This window comes from Perissodus microlepis, chromosome 23 (assembly GCF_051167445.1).
Source record: "Perissodus microlepis isolate ML-2025 ecotype Zambia chromosome 23, ASM5116744v1, whole genome shotgun sequence".
NCBI lineage: Eukaryota > Metazoa > Chordata > Actinopteri > Cichliformes > Cichlidae > Perissodus > Perissodus microlepis.
The window spans coordinates 41,831,416-41,847,512 of NC_140482.1; the positions used below are offsets into that span (position 1 = coordinate 41,831,416).

Here is a 16,097-nt window from a genome sequence, read left to right on the forward strand (position 1 = left end):
ATGTGCTGCTACTGTAGTCTGCAGAGGCGTGCTGAAGCTCGCGAGCTTCATAGACTGCAGGACGTCGTTGTTCTCCAAACTGTGCAGCTGACCTCTCTTATTTAACGAAGGGCATTTCGACCCCTGCACATTTTTTAGTGTCTGTTCAGTTGTTTGTACTTTGGTTTCATTCTGCACTCAGTTGCCAGATTATTAGGAACAATTAAACAAGCGTATGATAGCCTGGCTGTAAACTGCAGTTGAATGAATCAACATGCTGGTTTTACTTTTCAGTCTAGTTTTGAAGTGCAGAAGTTAAACTGAGATGTTTTATTACACTGTATACAAATGTGAGTAAATTTAGCTCTGGCTGTGTTCGTTTCATGCCGTCCATTCAAGCATAAAAAAGGAACCAAACTATTTACAGACAACTTAACAACTAACTAATTGTGTGTTTGTATTTTTTTGCTAAAACATGGCATGATGTGCAGTGTGTCCTTAAAGAATTTGTGGTAACTGTGGACGTCGTGTCCTTTAGAAATGGGGAGAAAAAGCAAAGACCTGATACAGTCGGTCATGGTCAGTGGATAGTGGCTGTCAAGAAGCCATTCTTAAGATAAGGAAACAGGCAGAAAAGGCTGAGGTTTGCCAAATTACAGCAGAACTGGAGTGAAAATGAGTGGAAATAATAATAATGGAGTGATGAAACCAAATTTGAGATTCTTCGGCTCAAATCATCATCAGTATGTACGGACGAGGTGAGGAGAGATGCACACATCTGTAAAACATTTCAGTAAGAGGTGCTGGGGATCCAAATTATGGACGTAGAAAAGTACCATCAGATTTTGGTCCACCAGCAGCACAAACTTAGAAGCATCTGACTGGCAGCAGCTTCAGTGTCAACATTACAGTCATGCCAAACACGCTGCCAGTGCAGTGAAAGCAACCAGTGGAAGAGGATCAGTCATGGATTGCCTCATCCGGTCAGAGAAGACGCCTAACAGACTTCAGACTGTGTTAGGAACAAAGCTGGTCACACCAAATATTGGCTTTCAAGCAAATTGCATTTTTGCCTTGCATACTGCATTTCCATATACTATTACACATTTCAATAAATCGCTGTACGTACTACTTATTCACAGCTCGAGACTTTTGCACAGCACTGCACCTGCAAAACTCTCAAAGCTTCATGAAGCTTCATGCATGAACTGTTTAGCTTACTGACAATAAACTTGCAACTCTTTGCAAAATATTTGAAATTAATTATTAATTATTTTTCTCAGTACTTGCAGTGCAGCGCAAAACAAGATCGATTCTCTAAAATGAATTATGGGCAACTAAACGACTTCCTCAGCTCTGCAGCCTCAACGTGTATCAGCCGACTGTGAGCAGAGCGAGCAGCCATGTTTGCCTTCCCAGACTCTCACTGCATGTAGAATAGATTTTTTAAAAAGCGTCTACATGAATCAGTTTCCAAGGATCTACCCAAAAGTCTAGAAACAGCTCATTTAATTCTCAGCTCGACTTCCTCTGGTGTTTTTTTTCTCACCGTCTCTCTCTCTGCTCTCTCTGCAGCCTCTCGGACAGTGGTGTAGGCTGCTGCCCAAAGATGCTGCCAAGATGCCAGAGAGCGCGTGGAAGCTGGTCTTCTACACCATGTCCTGGTCCTACAGCACCTACCTGCTCTTCTTCACCTCCTACTCCTATTTCCATGACCCGCCCTCTGTCTTCTACGGTACGATACACAACACTGATCACATGTCTTCTGTAGCCTGTGCTAACTGAATCCTAAGCTCTTCATCATACAGGATGCTACAAAACCCGAACAGGTGATCTTCAGTCATAATTCTCTCAGCACTTTAACTTACACAGATACCGAACTTCTCAGCTCAGAAGCTGAAGCCATTTTAATCTAATGAAACAGCAGGGGCGCTGCCTAATCCTGTGGAGACACTGTGGGGGTAAAATGCCACCTTGAGTCCTCAAATAGGCAGATATTTATAGCAGCGCATGCAGGATGTGGTTCTGGTTTATGCATATTTGCAGCTTTTAACTGGTCACCTTTTATGGTTCTTTATGATTTATTGTAGTTTTTTATACAATGCAAAAAGCATATTTATTTACTTGTTTATACAGACCAGTATTTGTTAAAATAAAGCTATCTATTAATAATTTATTCATGTTTTCCGAGTTCTGCCCCACCGTTTACAATAAATCAGCGGCAAAATTGTACTTCATGGAGAGCAGCGCTGCGGCTGAGACCCTGTGTAATGCTCATCATTGCATTGCTACTAGAGGATAGATGCACACTGGGGATTTCACATATAATTCAGTGGTGCCTTTCATAGTCTCTCAGCCTCTTCTATCAGACACAGAGTTGTCGAGGCTCCTGCGCCGAGCTCACAAAGGCTAGCTGACGGCGCCAGGTTCGTGTTTAATCGCTGCTTCGCTTTTAATAGCTGTCAGCCTGAGATGTGTGCAGAAGCTTTATTCCTCTACAAGGCTGGACTGTTACTAATGGAGGGAGGAAGGGAAAGAAAGATACAGCTACTGTGAGAATTTAGGAAATTAGTCGAAATCAAAGTGCAGTGACGGGACTGAGGAGGGGGAGTGTATCGCTGCCCCAAAGAGATGAGAAAAGCTTTGGTCCCCAGTAGAGGGGAAAAAGGCTCCAGTTCCCATGCCTCCCCCTTGGCAGCTCCTCTGTTGTGATCCAGCTAGTGGCCCTCCTCTCAATGTTTAATGACGGACGGTCCAATCAATGAACATTACACAAGGCCCCAACGTAACCCCATATCACTGGAGACGAGCCTTACTCAAACACAGGAGGAGAAAGTTTCCGTCCAACATCCGATAGGTTTCAGTCAAATAAGCCAGGCTACATGCATTTAGCTCGTTTCTCACAGCACTTTAAAAACCCTCTGTAAAGCTCTCGGGGATAAATGCGATCGCTCCAGCTTCCTCCCATCCTGACTACCACAGCTGACCCTTCACTTCTGGTATCCCCTGGAAGTTATTGTCCATTTGCAGTGGGTTTCTTGCATATGTGTCACACATAAAATGTTGCAGAGCATCAAATATTAGCCAAAGATAACCATTTTTAAATGATGATTTCATTCATTAAGGGAAAAAAATCTCACCTGACCCTGAATAAAGTAATTGGCCACTTTTGTTAAGTCATGAATTAACTGTGAATGAACCATTAGCCACTGCCAGACCTGATAAATCAAGAAATCACTTAAATAAAACCTGCTGACAGAGTCAATTTAGCTAAAAGAGCTCAAAAAGCAACACGTCAACGCGAGTCATTGACATCTATCAGTCTGAAAAGAGTTACAAAGCCATTACTAAGGCTTTGGACTCCAGAGAACCGCAGTGAGAGCCGTTATCAGTCACAGTCACAGTTACAGTTACAGTCACAGTTACAGTCACAGTCACAGTAAGAGTCACATTTACAGCTACAGTCACAGTCACAGTTACAGTAAGAGTCACATTTACAGTTACAGTCACAGCTACAGTCACAGTTACAATCACAGTCACAGTAAGAGTCACATTTACAGTTACACTCACAGTTACAGTTACAGTCACAGCTACAGTCACAGTCACAGTTACAATCACAGTCACAGTAAGAGTCACATTTACAGTTACACTCACAGTTACAGTTACAGTCTCAGTCACAGTTACAGTCACAGTCACAGTTACAGTCACAGTAAGAGTCACATTTACATTTACACTCACAGTCACAGTCTCAGTCTCAGTCACAGTTACAGTCACAGTCACAGTTACAGTCACAGTAAGAGTCACATTTACAGTTACAGTCACAGCTACATTTACAGTCACAGCTACAGTCACAGTTACAGTTACAGTCACAGTTACAGTCTCAGTTACAGTCTCAGTCACAGTCTCAGTTACAGTCACAGTCACAGTTACAGTCACAGTTACACTCTCAGTCACAGTCACAGTTACAGTCACAGTCTCAGTCACAGTCTCAGTCACAGTCTCAGTTACAGTCACAGTCACAGTTACAGTCTCAGTCACAGTCTCAGTCACAGTCACAGCTACAGTCTCAGTTACAGTCACAGTTATAGTTACAGTCACAGCTACAGTCACAGCTACAGTCACAGTCACAGTTACAATCACAGTCACAGTAAGAGTCACATTTACAGTTACAGTCACAGTTACAGTTACAGTCACAGTAAGAGTCACATTTACAGTTACAGTCACAGTCACAGTCACAGTTACAATCACAGTCACAATTACAGTCACAGTTACAGTCACAGTCACAGCTACAGTTACAGTCACAGTGACAGTCACAGTCACAGTAAGAGTCACATTTACAGCTACAGTCACAGTCACAGTTACAGTAAGAGTCACATTTACAGTTACAGTCACAGCTACAGTCACAGTTACAATCACAGTCACAGTAAGAGTCACATTTACAGTTACACTCACAGTTACAGTTACAGTCACAGCTACAGTCACAGTCACAGTTACAATCACAGTCACAGTAAGAGTCACATTTACAGTTACACTCACAGTTACAGTTACAGTCTCAGTCACAGTTACAGTCACAGTCACAGTTACAGTCACAGTAAGAGTCACATTTACATTTACACTCACAGTCACAGTCTCAGTCTCAGTCACAGTTACAGTCACAGTCACAGTTACAGTCACAGTAAGAGTCACATTTACAGTTACAGTCACAGCTACATTTACAGTCACAGCTACAGTCACAGTTACAGTTACAGTCACAGTTACAGTCTCAGTTACAGTCTCAGTCACAGTCTCAGTTACAGTCACAGTCACAGTTACAGTCACAGTTACACTCTCAGTCACAGTCACAGTTACAGTCACAGTCTCAGTCACAGTCTCAGTCACAGTCTCAGTTACAGTCACAGTCACAGTTACAGTCTCAGTCACAGTCTCAGTCACAGTCACAGCTACAGTCTCAGTTACAGTCACAGTTATAGTTACAGTCACAGCTACAGTCACAGCTACAGTCACAGTCACAGTTACAATCACAGTCACAGTAAGAGTCACATTTACAGTTACAGTCACAGTTACAGTTACAGTCACAGTAAGAGTCACATTTACAGTTACAGTCACAGTCACAGTCACAGTTACAATCACAGTCACAATTACAGTCACAGTTACAGTCACAGTCACAGCTACAGTTACAGTCACAGTGACAGTCACAGTTACAGTCACAGCTACAGTCACAGCACAGTCACAGTTACAGTCACAGTAAGAGTCACATTTACATTTACACTCACAGTCACAGTCTCAGTCTCAGTCACAGTTACAGTCACAGTCACAGTTACAGTCACAGTAAGAGTCACATTTACAGTTACAGTCACAGCTACATTTACAGTCACAGCTACAGTCACAGTTACAGTTACAGTCACAGTTACAGTCTCAGTTACAGTCTCAGTCACAGTCTCAGTTACAGTCACAGTCACAGTTACAGTCACAGTTACACTCTCAGTCACAGTCACAGTTACAGTCACAGTCTCAGTCACAGTCTCAGTCACAGTCACAGCTACAGTCTCAGTTACAGTCACAGTTATAGTTACAGTCACAGCTACAGTCACAGCTACAGTCACAGTCACAGTTACAATCACAGTCACAGTAAGAGTCACATTTACAGTTACAGTCACAGTTACAGTTACAGTCACAGTAAGAGTCACATTTACAGTTACAGTCACAGTCACAGTTACAATCACAGTCACAATTACAGTCACAGTTACAGTCACAGTCACAGCTACAGTTACAGTCACAGTGACAGTCACAGTTACAGTCACAGCTACAGTCACAGCACAGTCACAGTTACAGTCACAGTAAGAGTCACATTTACAGTTACAGTCACAGTCACAGTCACAGCTACATTTACAGTCACAGCTACAGTCACAGTTACAGTCACAGTCTCAGTCACAGTTACAGTCACAGTCTCAGTTACAGTCTCAGTCACAGTTACAGTTACACTCACAGTTACAGTCACAGTCTCAGTCACAGTTACAGTCACAGCTACAGTCACAGTTACAATCACAGTTACAGTTACAGTCTCAGTCACAGTCACAGTTACACTCACAGTTACAGTCACAGCTACAGTCTCAGTTACAGTCACAGTTATAGTTACAGTCACAGTTACACTCACAGTTACAGTCACAGTCTCAGTCACAGTTACAGTCACAGTCACAGCTACAGTCACAGTTACAATCACAGTTACAGTTACAGTCTCAGTCACAGTCACAGTTACACTCACAGTTACAGTCACAGCTACAGTCTCAGTTACAGTCACAGTTATAGTTACAGTCACAGTTACACTCACAGTTACAGTCACAGTCTCAGTCACAGTTACAGTCACAGTCACAGCTACAGTCACAGTTACAATCACAGTTACAGTTACAGTCTCAGTCACAGTCACAGTTACACTCACAGTTACAGTCACAGCTACAGTCTCAGTTACAGTCACAGTTATAGTTACAGTCACAGTTACACTCACAGTTACAGTCACAGTCTCAGTCACAGTTACAGTCACAGTCACAGCTACAGTCACAGTTACAATCACAGTTACAGTTACAGTCTCAGTCACAGTCACAGTTACACTCACAGTTACAGTCACAGCTACAGTCTCAGTTACAGTCACAGTTATAGTTACAGTCACAGTTACAGTCACAGTCACAGTTACAATCACAATCACAGTCACAGTAAGAGTCACATTTACAGTTACAGTCACAGCTACAGTCACAGTCACAGTAAGAGTCACATTTACAGTTACAGTCACAGTCTCAGTCACAGTCTCAGTCACAGTTACAGTCACAGTCACAGTAAGAGTCACATTTACAGTTACAGTCACAGCTACAGTCACAGTCACAGTTACAATCACAGTCACAGTAAGAGTCACATTTACAGTTACAGTCACAGCTACAGTCACAGTCTCAGTCACAGTTACAGTCACAGTAAGAGTCACATTTACAGTTACAGTCACAGCTACAGTCACAGTCACAGTTACAGTCACAGCTACAGTCACAGTCACAGCTACATTTACAGTCACAGCTACAGTTACAGTTACAGTCTCAGCTACAGTCACAGCTACAGTCACAGCTACAGTCACAGTCACAGTTACAGTCACAGTTACACTCACAGTTACAGTCTCAGTTACAGTCACAGTTATAGTTACAGTCACAGTTACAGTCACAGCTACAGTCACAGTTATAGTTACAGTCACAGTTACAGTCACAGCTACAGTCACAGTTACAGTTACAGTCACAGTTACAGTCACAGTCACAGCTCCAGTCACAGCTACAGTCACAGTTACAGCTACAGTCACAGTCACAGTCACATTTACAGTCACAGTTACAGTCACAGCTACAGTCACAATTACAGTCACAGTCACAGTTACAGTCACAGCACAGTCACAGCTACAGTCACAGCTACAGTTACAGTCACAGTTACAGTCACAGCTCCAGTCACAGTTACAGTCACAGTTACAGCTACAGTCACAGTTACAGTTACAGTCACAGCACAGTCACAGCTACAGTTACAGTCACAGTTACAGTCACAGTTACAGTCACAATTACCGTCACAGTTACAGTCACAGCTACAGTTACAGTCACAGTTACAGTCACAGTTACAATCACAGTCACAGCTACAGCTACAGTCACAGCACAGTCACAGTTACAGTTACAGTCACAGCTACAGTCACAGCTACAGTTACAGTCACAGTTACAGTCACAGCTACAGCTACAGTCACAGCACAGTCACAGTTACAGTTACAGTCACAGCTACAGTCACAGCTACAGTTACAGTCACAGTTACAGTCACAGTCACAGCTACAGCTACAGTCACAGCACAGTCACAGCTACAGTCACAGCTACAGTTACAGTCACAGTTACAGTCACAGTCACAGCTACAGTCACAGCACAGTCACAGTTACAGCTACAGCTACAGTCACAGCTACAGCTACAGTCACAGCACAGTCACAGCTACAGCTACAGTCACAGCTACAGCTACAGTCACAGCACAGTCACAGTCACAGCACAGTCACAGTTACAGTTACAGTCACAGTTAGAGTTTAAAAAAAAGCCTCCACAGTCGTCTCTTTTATGAAATGTGTCACAAACAGTGTGGCTGAGTCATTCTTCACTCAGTCACCAGCAGATGCTGATGGTGTTTGACTGTAAATGTTTCTGAGATCTAGACGCCACCACAATCTGATCTGACAGATACTGTGACTCTATTTTTGGCCACAAATGGTCGACAGTGCGTTAAACCACATTTTGGCAGAGACAAACATGTGCCTCCATCACATGAGCTGGGGGCCTGATGTTGAAAGGCACGCCTCTGTTCCACCGCAGTGATACATGCAACGCAGTCGCCTCTTCGCCTTTTATCTTGTGAGAAATTGTGCAAAGAGCAGAAGCTGTCTTATGAGAAGAAGGACGTAGATAAGATGCATGTGAGGAAGTTCAGACGTGAACTTCTTCAAGAGGCTACACGACTCTTTGTGTTTATTGGAAGATGTTCTGTTTTCACTCCAAACCGAGGTCATCGTGCATTTATCGATTAACAAAGATGTTGATGACCGGCAGATAGTCATGTGTTATAGAGGCTTTAAGAAGTGCACACATGGTTGACTTGTGCACGGATGTTAATGAGCTCTGGATTTGAATCTCACCGTCAGCTGAGGCCTTTCTGCATGTTTGGTTGACCACAGTTTAATGGCTTAAAATTACAAAGTGTTACAAAAAAGTGTTACCAAAAAACCCCCCACAAAAGCTTGTTAAGACTAGAAACCCGTATCGCCCAGTGTGTGGTGTTGCTGCCCTGTAAACAGAGTATCTTTGTTATTTATGGTCGTGTTAAAGATGGCGTTGGCGACAGGAAGGGAAACAGTAAAGTCCAGAATAAAAACAAAATGCTTTACTGTACATCATTCATTATCTACATTCACAAGCGTGTTCTTAAAACACCTTCTTATGCAAGCAGGATAAAATTTCCCATCTGTCCCTGCAGACTGGAAGAGCGGTATGTCAGTGCCTACAGACATCGCCATCGCCTACCTGATCCAGGGCAGCTTCTACGGCCACTCCATTTATGCTACCATCTATATGGACGCATGGAGGAAGGACTCTGCTGTCATGGTGGTGCACCACATCATCACGCTGGCGCTCATCAGCTTCTCCTACGCATTCAGGTACTTTTTGTTTTTCCTGGTTTAATCTGTGAGTTTTTTGCACACGTGAGCTCATTTTCTAACACAGAAGCACAAAATCACAGTTCATGAATGATTGTATAGTTTTGGTTGGTTAGTCGAAACACCAGTTTGACTGGAGGGTAGGAGGCAGAGTTTAGTGGAAACTAGAGCAGATGTGTTCGTCTTTCTTTTAATTAAGTAAAACGCAGATTATCAGAAAAAAGTAAATCTGTAAATACGATTGCTGACAACATCGAGGGAATGACATTTATCACGTTACAGATGGCCCCGCCCCTCCCTGAGGCTGGCTCTGTCGGAGGCTTCTTCCTGTTAAAAGGGAGTTTTTCCTTCCCACTGTCGCCAGAGCTCTTGCTCTTAGGGGCTCATATGATTACTGGGGCTTTCTCTGTGTTGTTGTAGGCCATACAAAATGCTTTTGTGCAACTGTTGTTGTGATTTGGAGCTATATATAAAAGACTGAATTGTAATTGGACCGCTGACCTCTTCAGTGTTTTGAGGTAAAAAGGATAAAATGCTATGTGGTGTGTCTAAATATCACATTGTACCGACCCAAAGAACAAAGACAACAGAGTGAATGTATAGAAAATGTAAAAGTCAAGTCTGCTTTCTGCTTGTCACTGAGCTCAGCATCTATCAGGATCCTCGTGCCACAGTCTGTGCTCTCTGCCCTCCAGATACCACAACATCGGGATTGTAGTGTTATTCCTGCACGACATCAACGACATCCAGCTGGAGTTCACCAAGCTCAACGTCTACCTGAAGTCCAGAGGAGGAGGCTATTACCTGCTAAACGACGTGCTGTCCAACTTGGGCTCCGTCAGCTTCAGCATCACTTGGTGAGAGATTTAACATCGGCTTATTTTCCTCAGCTGCTTGATCTCCATTTGTTCTCCATCACGGTGAAGCGTTTCGTAGTCTTGACAGCATTATAATTATTCTGTCTGGAAGACGCTGAAGACGAGCAGATATGTAAAACATTGTGTTCCCGTTTTCGTCTCTCTCAGGTTCTGGTTCCGTCTGTACTGGTTCCCCCTCAAAGTCATGTATGCCACATGTGTGTCCAGCCTCCAGTCCGTCCCCCACATCCCCTTTTACTTCTTCTTCAACGCGCTTCTCTTCGCCCTGCTTCTCATGAACATCTACTGGTTCTTGGTGAGGACACTGGTTTTGTCAAATGTTTCATTCAAACCCTGAAAGTCTTTCACTTTTGGACACGCCGTCTGATTTCTTTGCATTTCCTGTTTTCCTCCCCTGTTGTGTGCAGTTCATTGTGATGTTTGTAGTGAAGCTGCTGAAAGTAAAGGAGGTGAACGATGTTAGGGAGTACGAGGACGAGGACAGCAGGAAGGAGCCTCCAGCAGAAAACAGCACTGATGATGCTGGACATCACAACTCTGCACAGGGGTGAGCCCAACCTTCAGCATGTGTACTTTGGGTCATGTAATGTAGATCTTATTTTAGAGGAAACCAAAGCAGCTGTGCTGATGTTCAGTGGCAGAATTTCCACATTAATAATAAATTATTAGATTTAACACATTTGACTGTAAACGGTCCTGTTTCAACCATCCTCTCTGAGCACTGCCTGACAGTACAAGACATCCAGACGTTACCAAAATACACATTTAATGATGAAACACATTTCTATAGCCAAGCCTTACTGGAATATGTCGAGTATACTAAACAAACAAACAAAACGGCGAGCCCAAAGCCATGCGAGCAGCTCTTTGATGCTGTGCTTTGTGCTGACCGATTCATCAGCAAGAGGCTGAATCATCAGTGACAGCTTGAGTGGGAAGCAGACAGCAGAAAGCTATACAACATTGAAGCATCAGGTAAACTTGGCCTCAGAAAGATGACATCATATTTACAAGGCTAACGCCGCGACATTCAGGCTGGCGAGTGGATTGGAGCTAGCAGAGAAACTCAGTGGGTTCCTGGAGCCTGCACTGCATGTGCTCGTGGGTTCCCGTGTGACCGTGTCAAAGGAGAATTTGGGAAACTGGACATTAGACAGATTTCCCTTTATAATGCTGTTTGATGGGACACAAACACAGAACGCTACCCACTCAGTGGGATGCCAAACACTGCACTGATGTACAACACCAGTGGGAGGCAGCAATGTGCTAAGCTGTGAGACAAACAAACTGAGGACACTGGACGCTTAAATTGTTGTGGCTCTTAGTAGCCGTGCCCTGAAGAATTTCCTGCTGTTCCACTTTAAGTGGGAACAAAGAATAATGTTATACTAAGGAAGACTTGAGACTACAAGGTCATAAATTAAGTAAGATGTAGGATCATTTTCTGGTAGACTTAATAGACAATGCTCGGGAGATCGCCCCCTACTGGCCAATAGAAAGACTGCCACGCTGAAAGCTGTGTTCCTCTCCTACATGCAGTTGACTGGGAAAGAAAAGAATTAAGGTCAAAGTTCATTCGCATTAACGTGAAGTAATGGGAATGAACTTTGACCTTCTGCATAGCGTCTATTAGCTTGATGCTAATGATCCATTGCAAACAGCATGTATGATTGCGTTAATCTTAGCATGCTAATGTTTAGCTAATTTAGCATGTTAGCAAGCTGACACTACAATTAGCGTTTAACGTAGCACTGCTAGCATTAAGGTAAGATGTGATGCTGTATATTTAAGCCTTTGTAGGCTACATTGTACAGCTGCTTAGACAAAGAGGAAGCTTTAATGCAGAGATAGTAAATTAATTTGACTTTGTGGGACACCGGACGCTGGAGCAGTGACACTCCGCTTTCTGTCAGTGTAAAGACATTTAGCTAAACATTTTCTCAATATAAGAAAAAGAAGTTCAGTTTCAACAGTAGTCTCAGTTTTTCTACATGACCAATGTGTAAAGTTACAGAAAAAGTTCTGGTACCTCAAATTACATTTGTTTATAACTGAAATATTACATTTTAAAATCCCTTTCACAGCCCGTGACAGAATTTAAAACCTCTGTTTTCACCTCGGTGCCACTGTGTAAACTTGATTTGCTACATGTTGTAATACATATTTGCCTGCAGAGCTCCACAGTGCCACAGTTCACCAACTGCTGGTTAAGCAGAAGAAATGCACTTTCATAACCCGTGGAAGCAGTTAGCTTACATCAAAAGTCACCACATGATATGATAGTCACAAGCTGTTTCTCTGTGAATCCTGTGTAATCTGTATTTGCAGCAGTGAGCTTTAAACTAAGAAGTGCTGACAAAAAGCAAAGTGTACTTTTAGCTGAGGTTATAGATTCATGTCGTTATCTGAGGGGCTGCCATGTGCATCCCTGCTGTGCTGTGTCTAAAACTAGCCTCATTTTGAATACTAACTCAGGTAGGCTGAGTTATCAGATGTGCGCTCCTGTCCCAAAGGCAAATGAGTTCGTGTAAGAAAGCCCCGGACGTGCTGTTTGGTCCTTATCTGCCTGGCCTTGAACACTTCTGATATGCCCTGTGTCTGCTGATGTCTCACTTATGCTGATCACCTCAGGATTCTCACTCCTTTCTCTCCCATCTGGCTTTCTTTCCAGGAAACACGTGCAGAACGGGATCACAAAGGAGAAGCATTTATAACAGGCCCTCCGTCGCCACCACCTGGCACTAGGCTGCTGGTACATGCAAGACAAAGACGCCCTCCTTCAACGTGGAGGATGTTTTAAAGGAAGAGCATCTTGAAAGGGAAACATCGAGTCTGATGACTTTTTACTCTCTGTATTTGTTTTTAGAACATTTCAAATCATCGCTGTCATTTTGTTTCCAGATTGGTTTAATTGGAGCACTGTGAATGTTATTTCAGCCGACTTTTTGTCTTACTCTTGTTAACTTTACATTTGACAGATTCAGTAGAAACGAGCAGTTTGAATGAGAGCTGGACTGTGATTGTCGCGTACAGTTGTGCGGGGCCTACAGCACCCTGCACAGCACCGCGGCGCCCAGGCGAGGAAAGGTTTTGGCCAGTAAATGGTTCTGTAGACATTTAGATATTTAGTAATTCCTAATGAATCGCTTCCGCCGTCTTACACCTCCGCCTGTCCTCTCTGACCTATGATATGAGGAGGAAGGGCAAAAAACAAACATGGCGCGGTGGTGTGAGAAAGGCTGCCTGGCCTTATGGCCGCTTCACCACATGTATTGATTTTCATATCATCGCACAAGTTGGTGGCTGGGACCAGGCGGCTCTGGTTGCCTGCTTTCATTTAGCTTGATTTCAAAAAACCAGGCTGTGTGTGTGTGTGTGTGTGTGTGTGTAAAGTGGATGTTTTTTAATCTTTTGTTTCTCTTGTACTGACCATCGCAGGCATTAGGAATATCCACCTGTCATTCCTGTACGGAAAGTTTATTTGCTTTGTTTTTTAAATTATTTGTTCCCGTGTGTGTGTGTTTGTGTGTCGCAGAGCATCTGTCGCTGACATGAAGGCGTACAAGCTGATTGCTGGTTTAATGACAGCGAATAGCTGGACTTGATTGACTGGGTTTCAGAATCAAAAGATTTCAGGTGGTGGCGGCTAAAAAAAAGGAGCCAATAATAATCATGGAAAGACTGAAAGATGAAAAACAAAATGTTATGTATGCGCAGATTATGGAATTCAGAAATGCATGACATCGGAATGATTTTGGAACTGCTATGAAATGATCACGAAACATCCTACAGCTGTGTAATCATGAAGTTTTTACTAACTCGTCCTAAAAGGAATCTGTTTGTTTTCTCTGTGTTTTTTTGGCGCAGCGAGGCCACCGAACACAAATATCCCAGAAACGTTTCCCCCAGCCTAAGGGAAGATTTTTCTATGATTTGTAATTTGAGCATATTAATAACTTGAACTCGAGTGAAAGGGAACGGTTCCCTCGGTGTTCCCTCGCTGGTTTCCAGCTCGTACTTTAGTGGGAACGGCCGCTGTAGAAAATAAGGGATATTTCAGTTTCTCCACCTTCTCGATCAAATTCAAGCGCTTGTTTGGATGAACAGCATGCTTGTGCTGCTGGAGCAGGCTGCAGATGTCGTCTGTCCCTACGAGACGATCCGCTTTGCTTTGTGTCTTCCACGCTGCTCGCATCGTGTTTGGGGGGTGGGGGGTTAGAGCTAACTTATTTCCTTTTCCTTAGTATCTGTTGGTGCAGATTATCTGCATTGATTTATTTTAATTTGCTGCTGTTATTTTTCCTGAGAGAGAGCAGTTTGTATTTCAGATGTGTCGTTGTTTTTCCTGCTGCGTGTGAGTCGCTGATCGTGATCTGACAGCCCAGGTCGGATATTGTCAGGGACCGGGGGGGCGGGGGGGTTGTCCATCTACGTGGCAAACATCTGGATCTAGTCTCCGACCTCTTCCATTTAATCTGAATGCTGGCTTGCACTCGTTTTACTGTAGTGGTGACACATCTGTACTGTAGGTGACACGGTTGATCCGACATGTTGCTGTGAGGCGAAACTATCCGTAGTTTGCCGATGAGCTCAGAATGAAGTCTGCAGTAAACCCTCAAAAATCCACGTCCTGGATCAGGTGTGACTCGCCCCCTAAAGCCTGACGTGGCGCTCTCAGAAACGTCTCTCCCACCGTGTCGCACAACTGCGCTGATGTCTGTACAAGTAACTGTTCGTGGGGTGGGCAGTATGGTTATGCATAACACTAGCCAACGTGCTAACTGCTTCCACCCTGGTTACTGTCCTTCAGAACCTCATTGTGTTTTTAATCAGTAAGTACAAATTCTGAATATTAAAAATGATCATTATGACAGATTTCACCCATATCGCCCACCCCCGGCTCAGAGTTGACTAAAACCATCCTGTCAACACTGGCTTACAGATGAGGTCGTGTGACCTCATCACTCCCCATCAGCGTACACTAAGAACATCGGGGCGTGATGTTAAAGTGCATAAACAGGACCGAGACGTTAGCAGCAGAGCCCGCTGTGCGCTCTCACCTCATCACCTCCACTCCCTTATGTTTAGGGGAGTGATGATAAATGAATGAAGGACTCACAGGACCTCCTGTTGCAGGTGATGGAAAGTAAAATGAGGATGTATTTGGTCCCTGTATGCATACAGTCGCCAAAGCTTCATAACTGACAGGGCGCCTTACTGATGAGGTCCAGTCAGGTGTTTTTGTTGTTCAGGTATGTTGGCTGGTTCGCAGTTACTAAAAGTGTTTTAGGGAGTGACGACACAAAGGGAACTTTCCACAGACTCATCAGTGTAACGGCATCTTTGAGAAGTCACCTTATTTAAGAGACTGCAGTAAGCGGATTATTACACGTTGATCTCGGCATCTCAGCTTCGTCCTCGCCCAATAAACAAACAACAAAAATGGCGTCCAGATTGTTTCTGGTCAACATGGAAGCTTTTTTTCCACCACTGAAAAACAAAGGCAGGTAGAGTTAATCAAAATTTCAATTGCAAAAAGATGAAATAAGAAATTCAGTGGCAGAAACAAACTTTCAGAGACTGCCTCAAAGTTTTTGACCCAAAGCTTTGTCATGATTTGATTGTGCCAAAATTTCCACCTGAGCTGATGAGGCGAGTGTCTGTGGGAGCAAAGAAGAGCGCTAACAGAGCGACAGGGCCAGAGAAAGCCCTGCAGGTATTTTTACGCATTGCACTGTAATTTATTAATATTATTTTTATTGTTCATCAGTAGATCAAAATTAAAAGGTGCATTTAGCAACTGAAGGATGATTAATTAAATCTCTTAATTTCAAATGTGTTTTAACTTGTTTTGGACCCTTGATGCACAAAGATGTACAAATGACCCCCGAGGTTGAACTGAATCTGGCCACTTTCTAAAACACGACTACTTGATAAAAACAAACCTCATACTTGCTTTTTTGTAATACGATTTTAATACCATTCAGCCAATGTTATCGTTTCTTTTTTCTCATTAAATAAAACATGTGGGTAAAGAACGATTT

At 43.3% G+C, this 16,097-nt stretch overlaps 1 protein-coding gene across 1 annotated transcript in view; it reads left to right on the forward strand.

The window, feature by feature from the left end:
- cers1 (ceramide synthase 1) overlaps nucleotides 1-16,094 on the forward strand; it is a 34,590-nt gene extending 18,496 nt beyond the window's left edge. Inside the window, exons 2-7 of the mRNA XM_084922255.1 lie at nucleotides 1,555-1,714; nucleotides 8,995-9,175; nucleotides 9,871-10,032; nucleotides 10,201-10,348; nucleotides 10,461-10,600; nucleotides 12,725-16,094. Of these exons, the coding sequence (XP_084778381.1) occupies nucleotides 1,555-1,714; nucleotides 8,995-9,175; nucleotides 9,871-10,032; nucleotides 10,201-10,348; nucleotides 10,461-10,600; nucleotides 12,725-12,767 (834 nt within the window). The 3' untranslated portion in view covers nucleotides 12,768-16,094. The remainder of the gene's footprint in view (nucleotides 1-1,554; nucleotides 1,715-8,994; nucleotides 9,176-9,870; nucleotides 10,033-10,200; nucleotides 10,349-10,460; nucleotides 10,601-12,724) is intronic.
- Nucleotides 16,095-16,097: the final 3 nt, after the last annotated feature.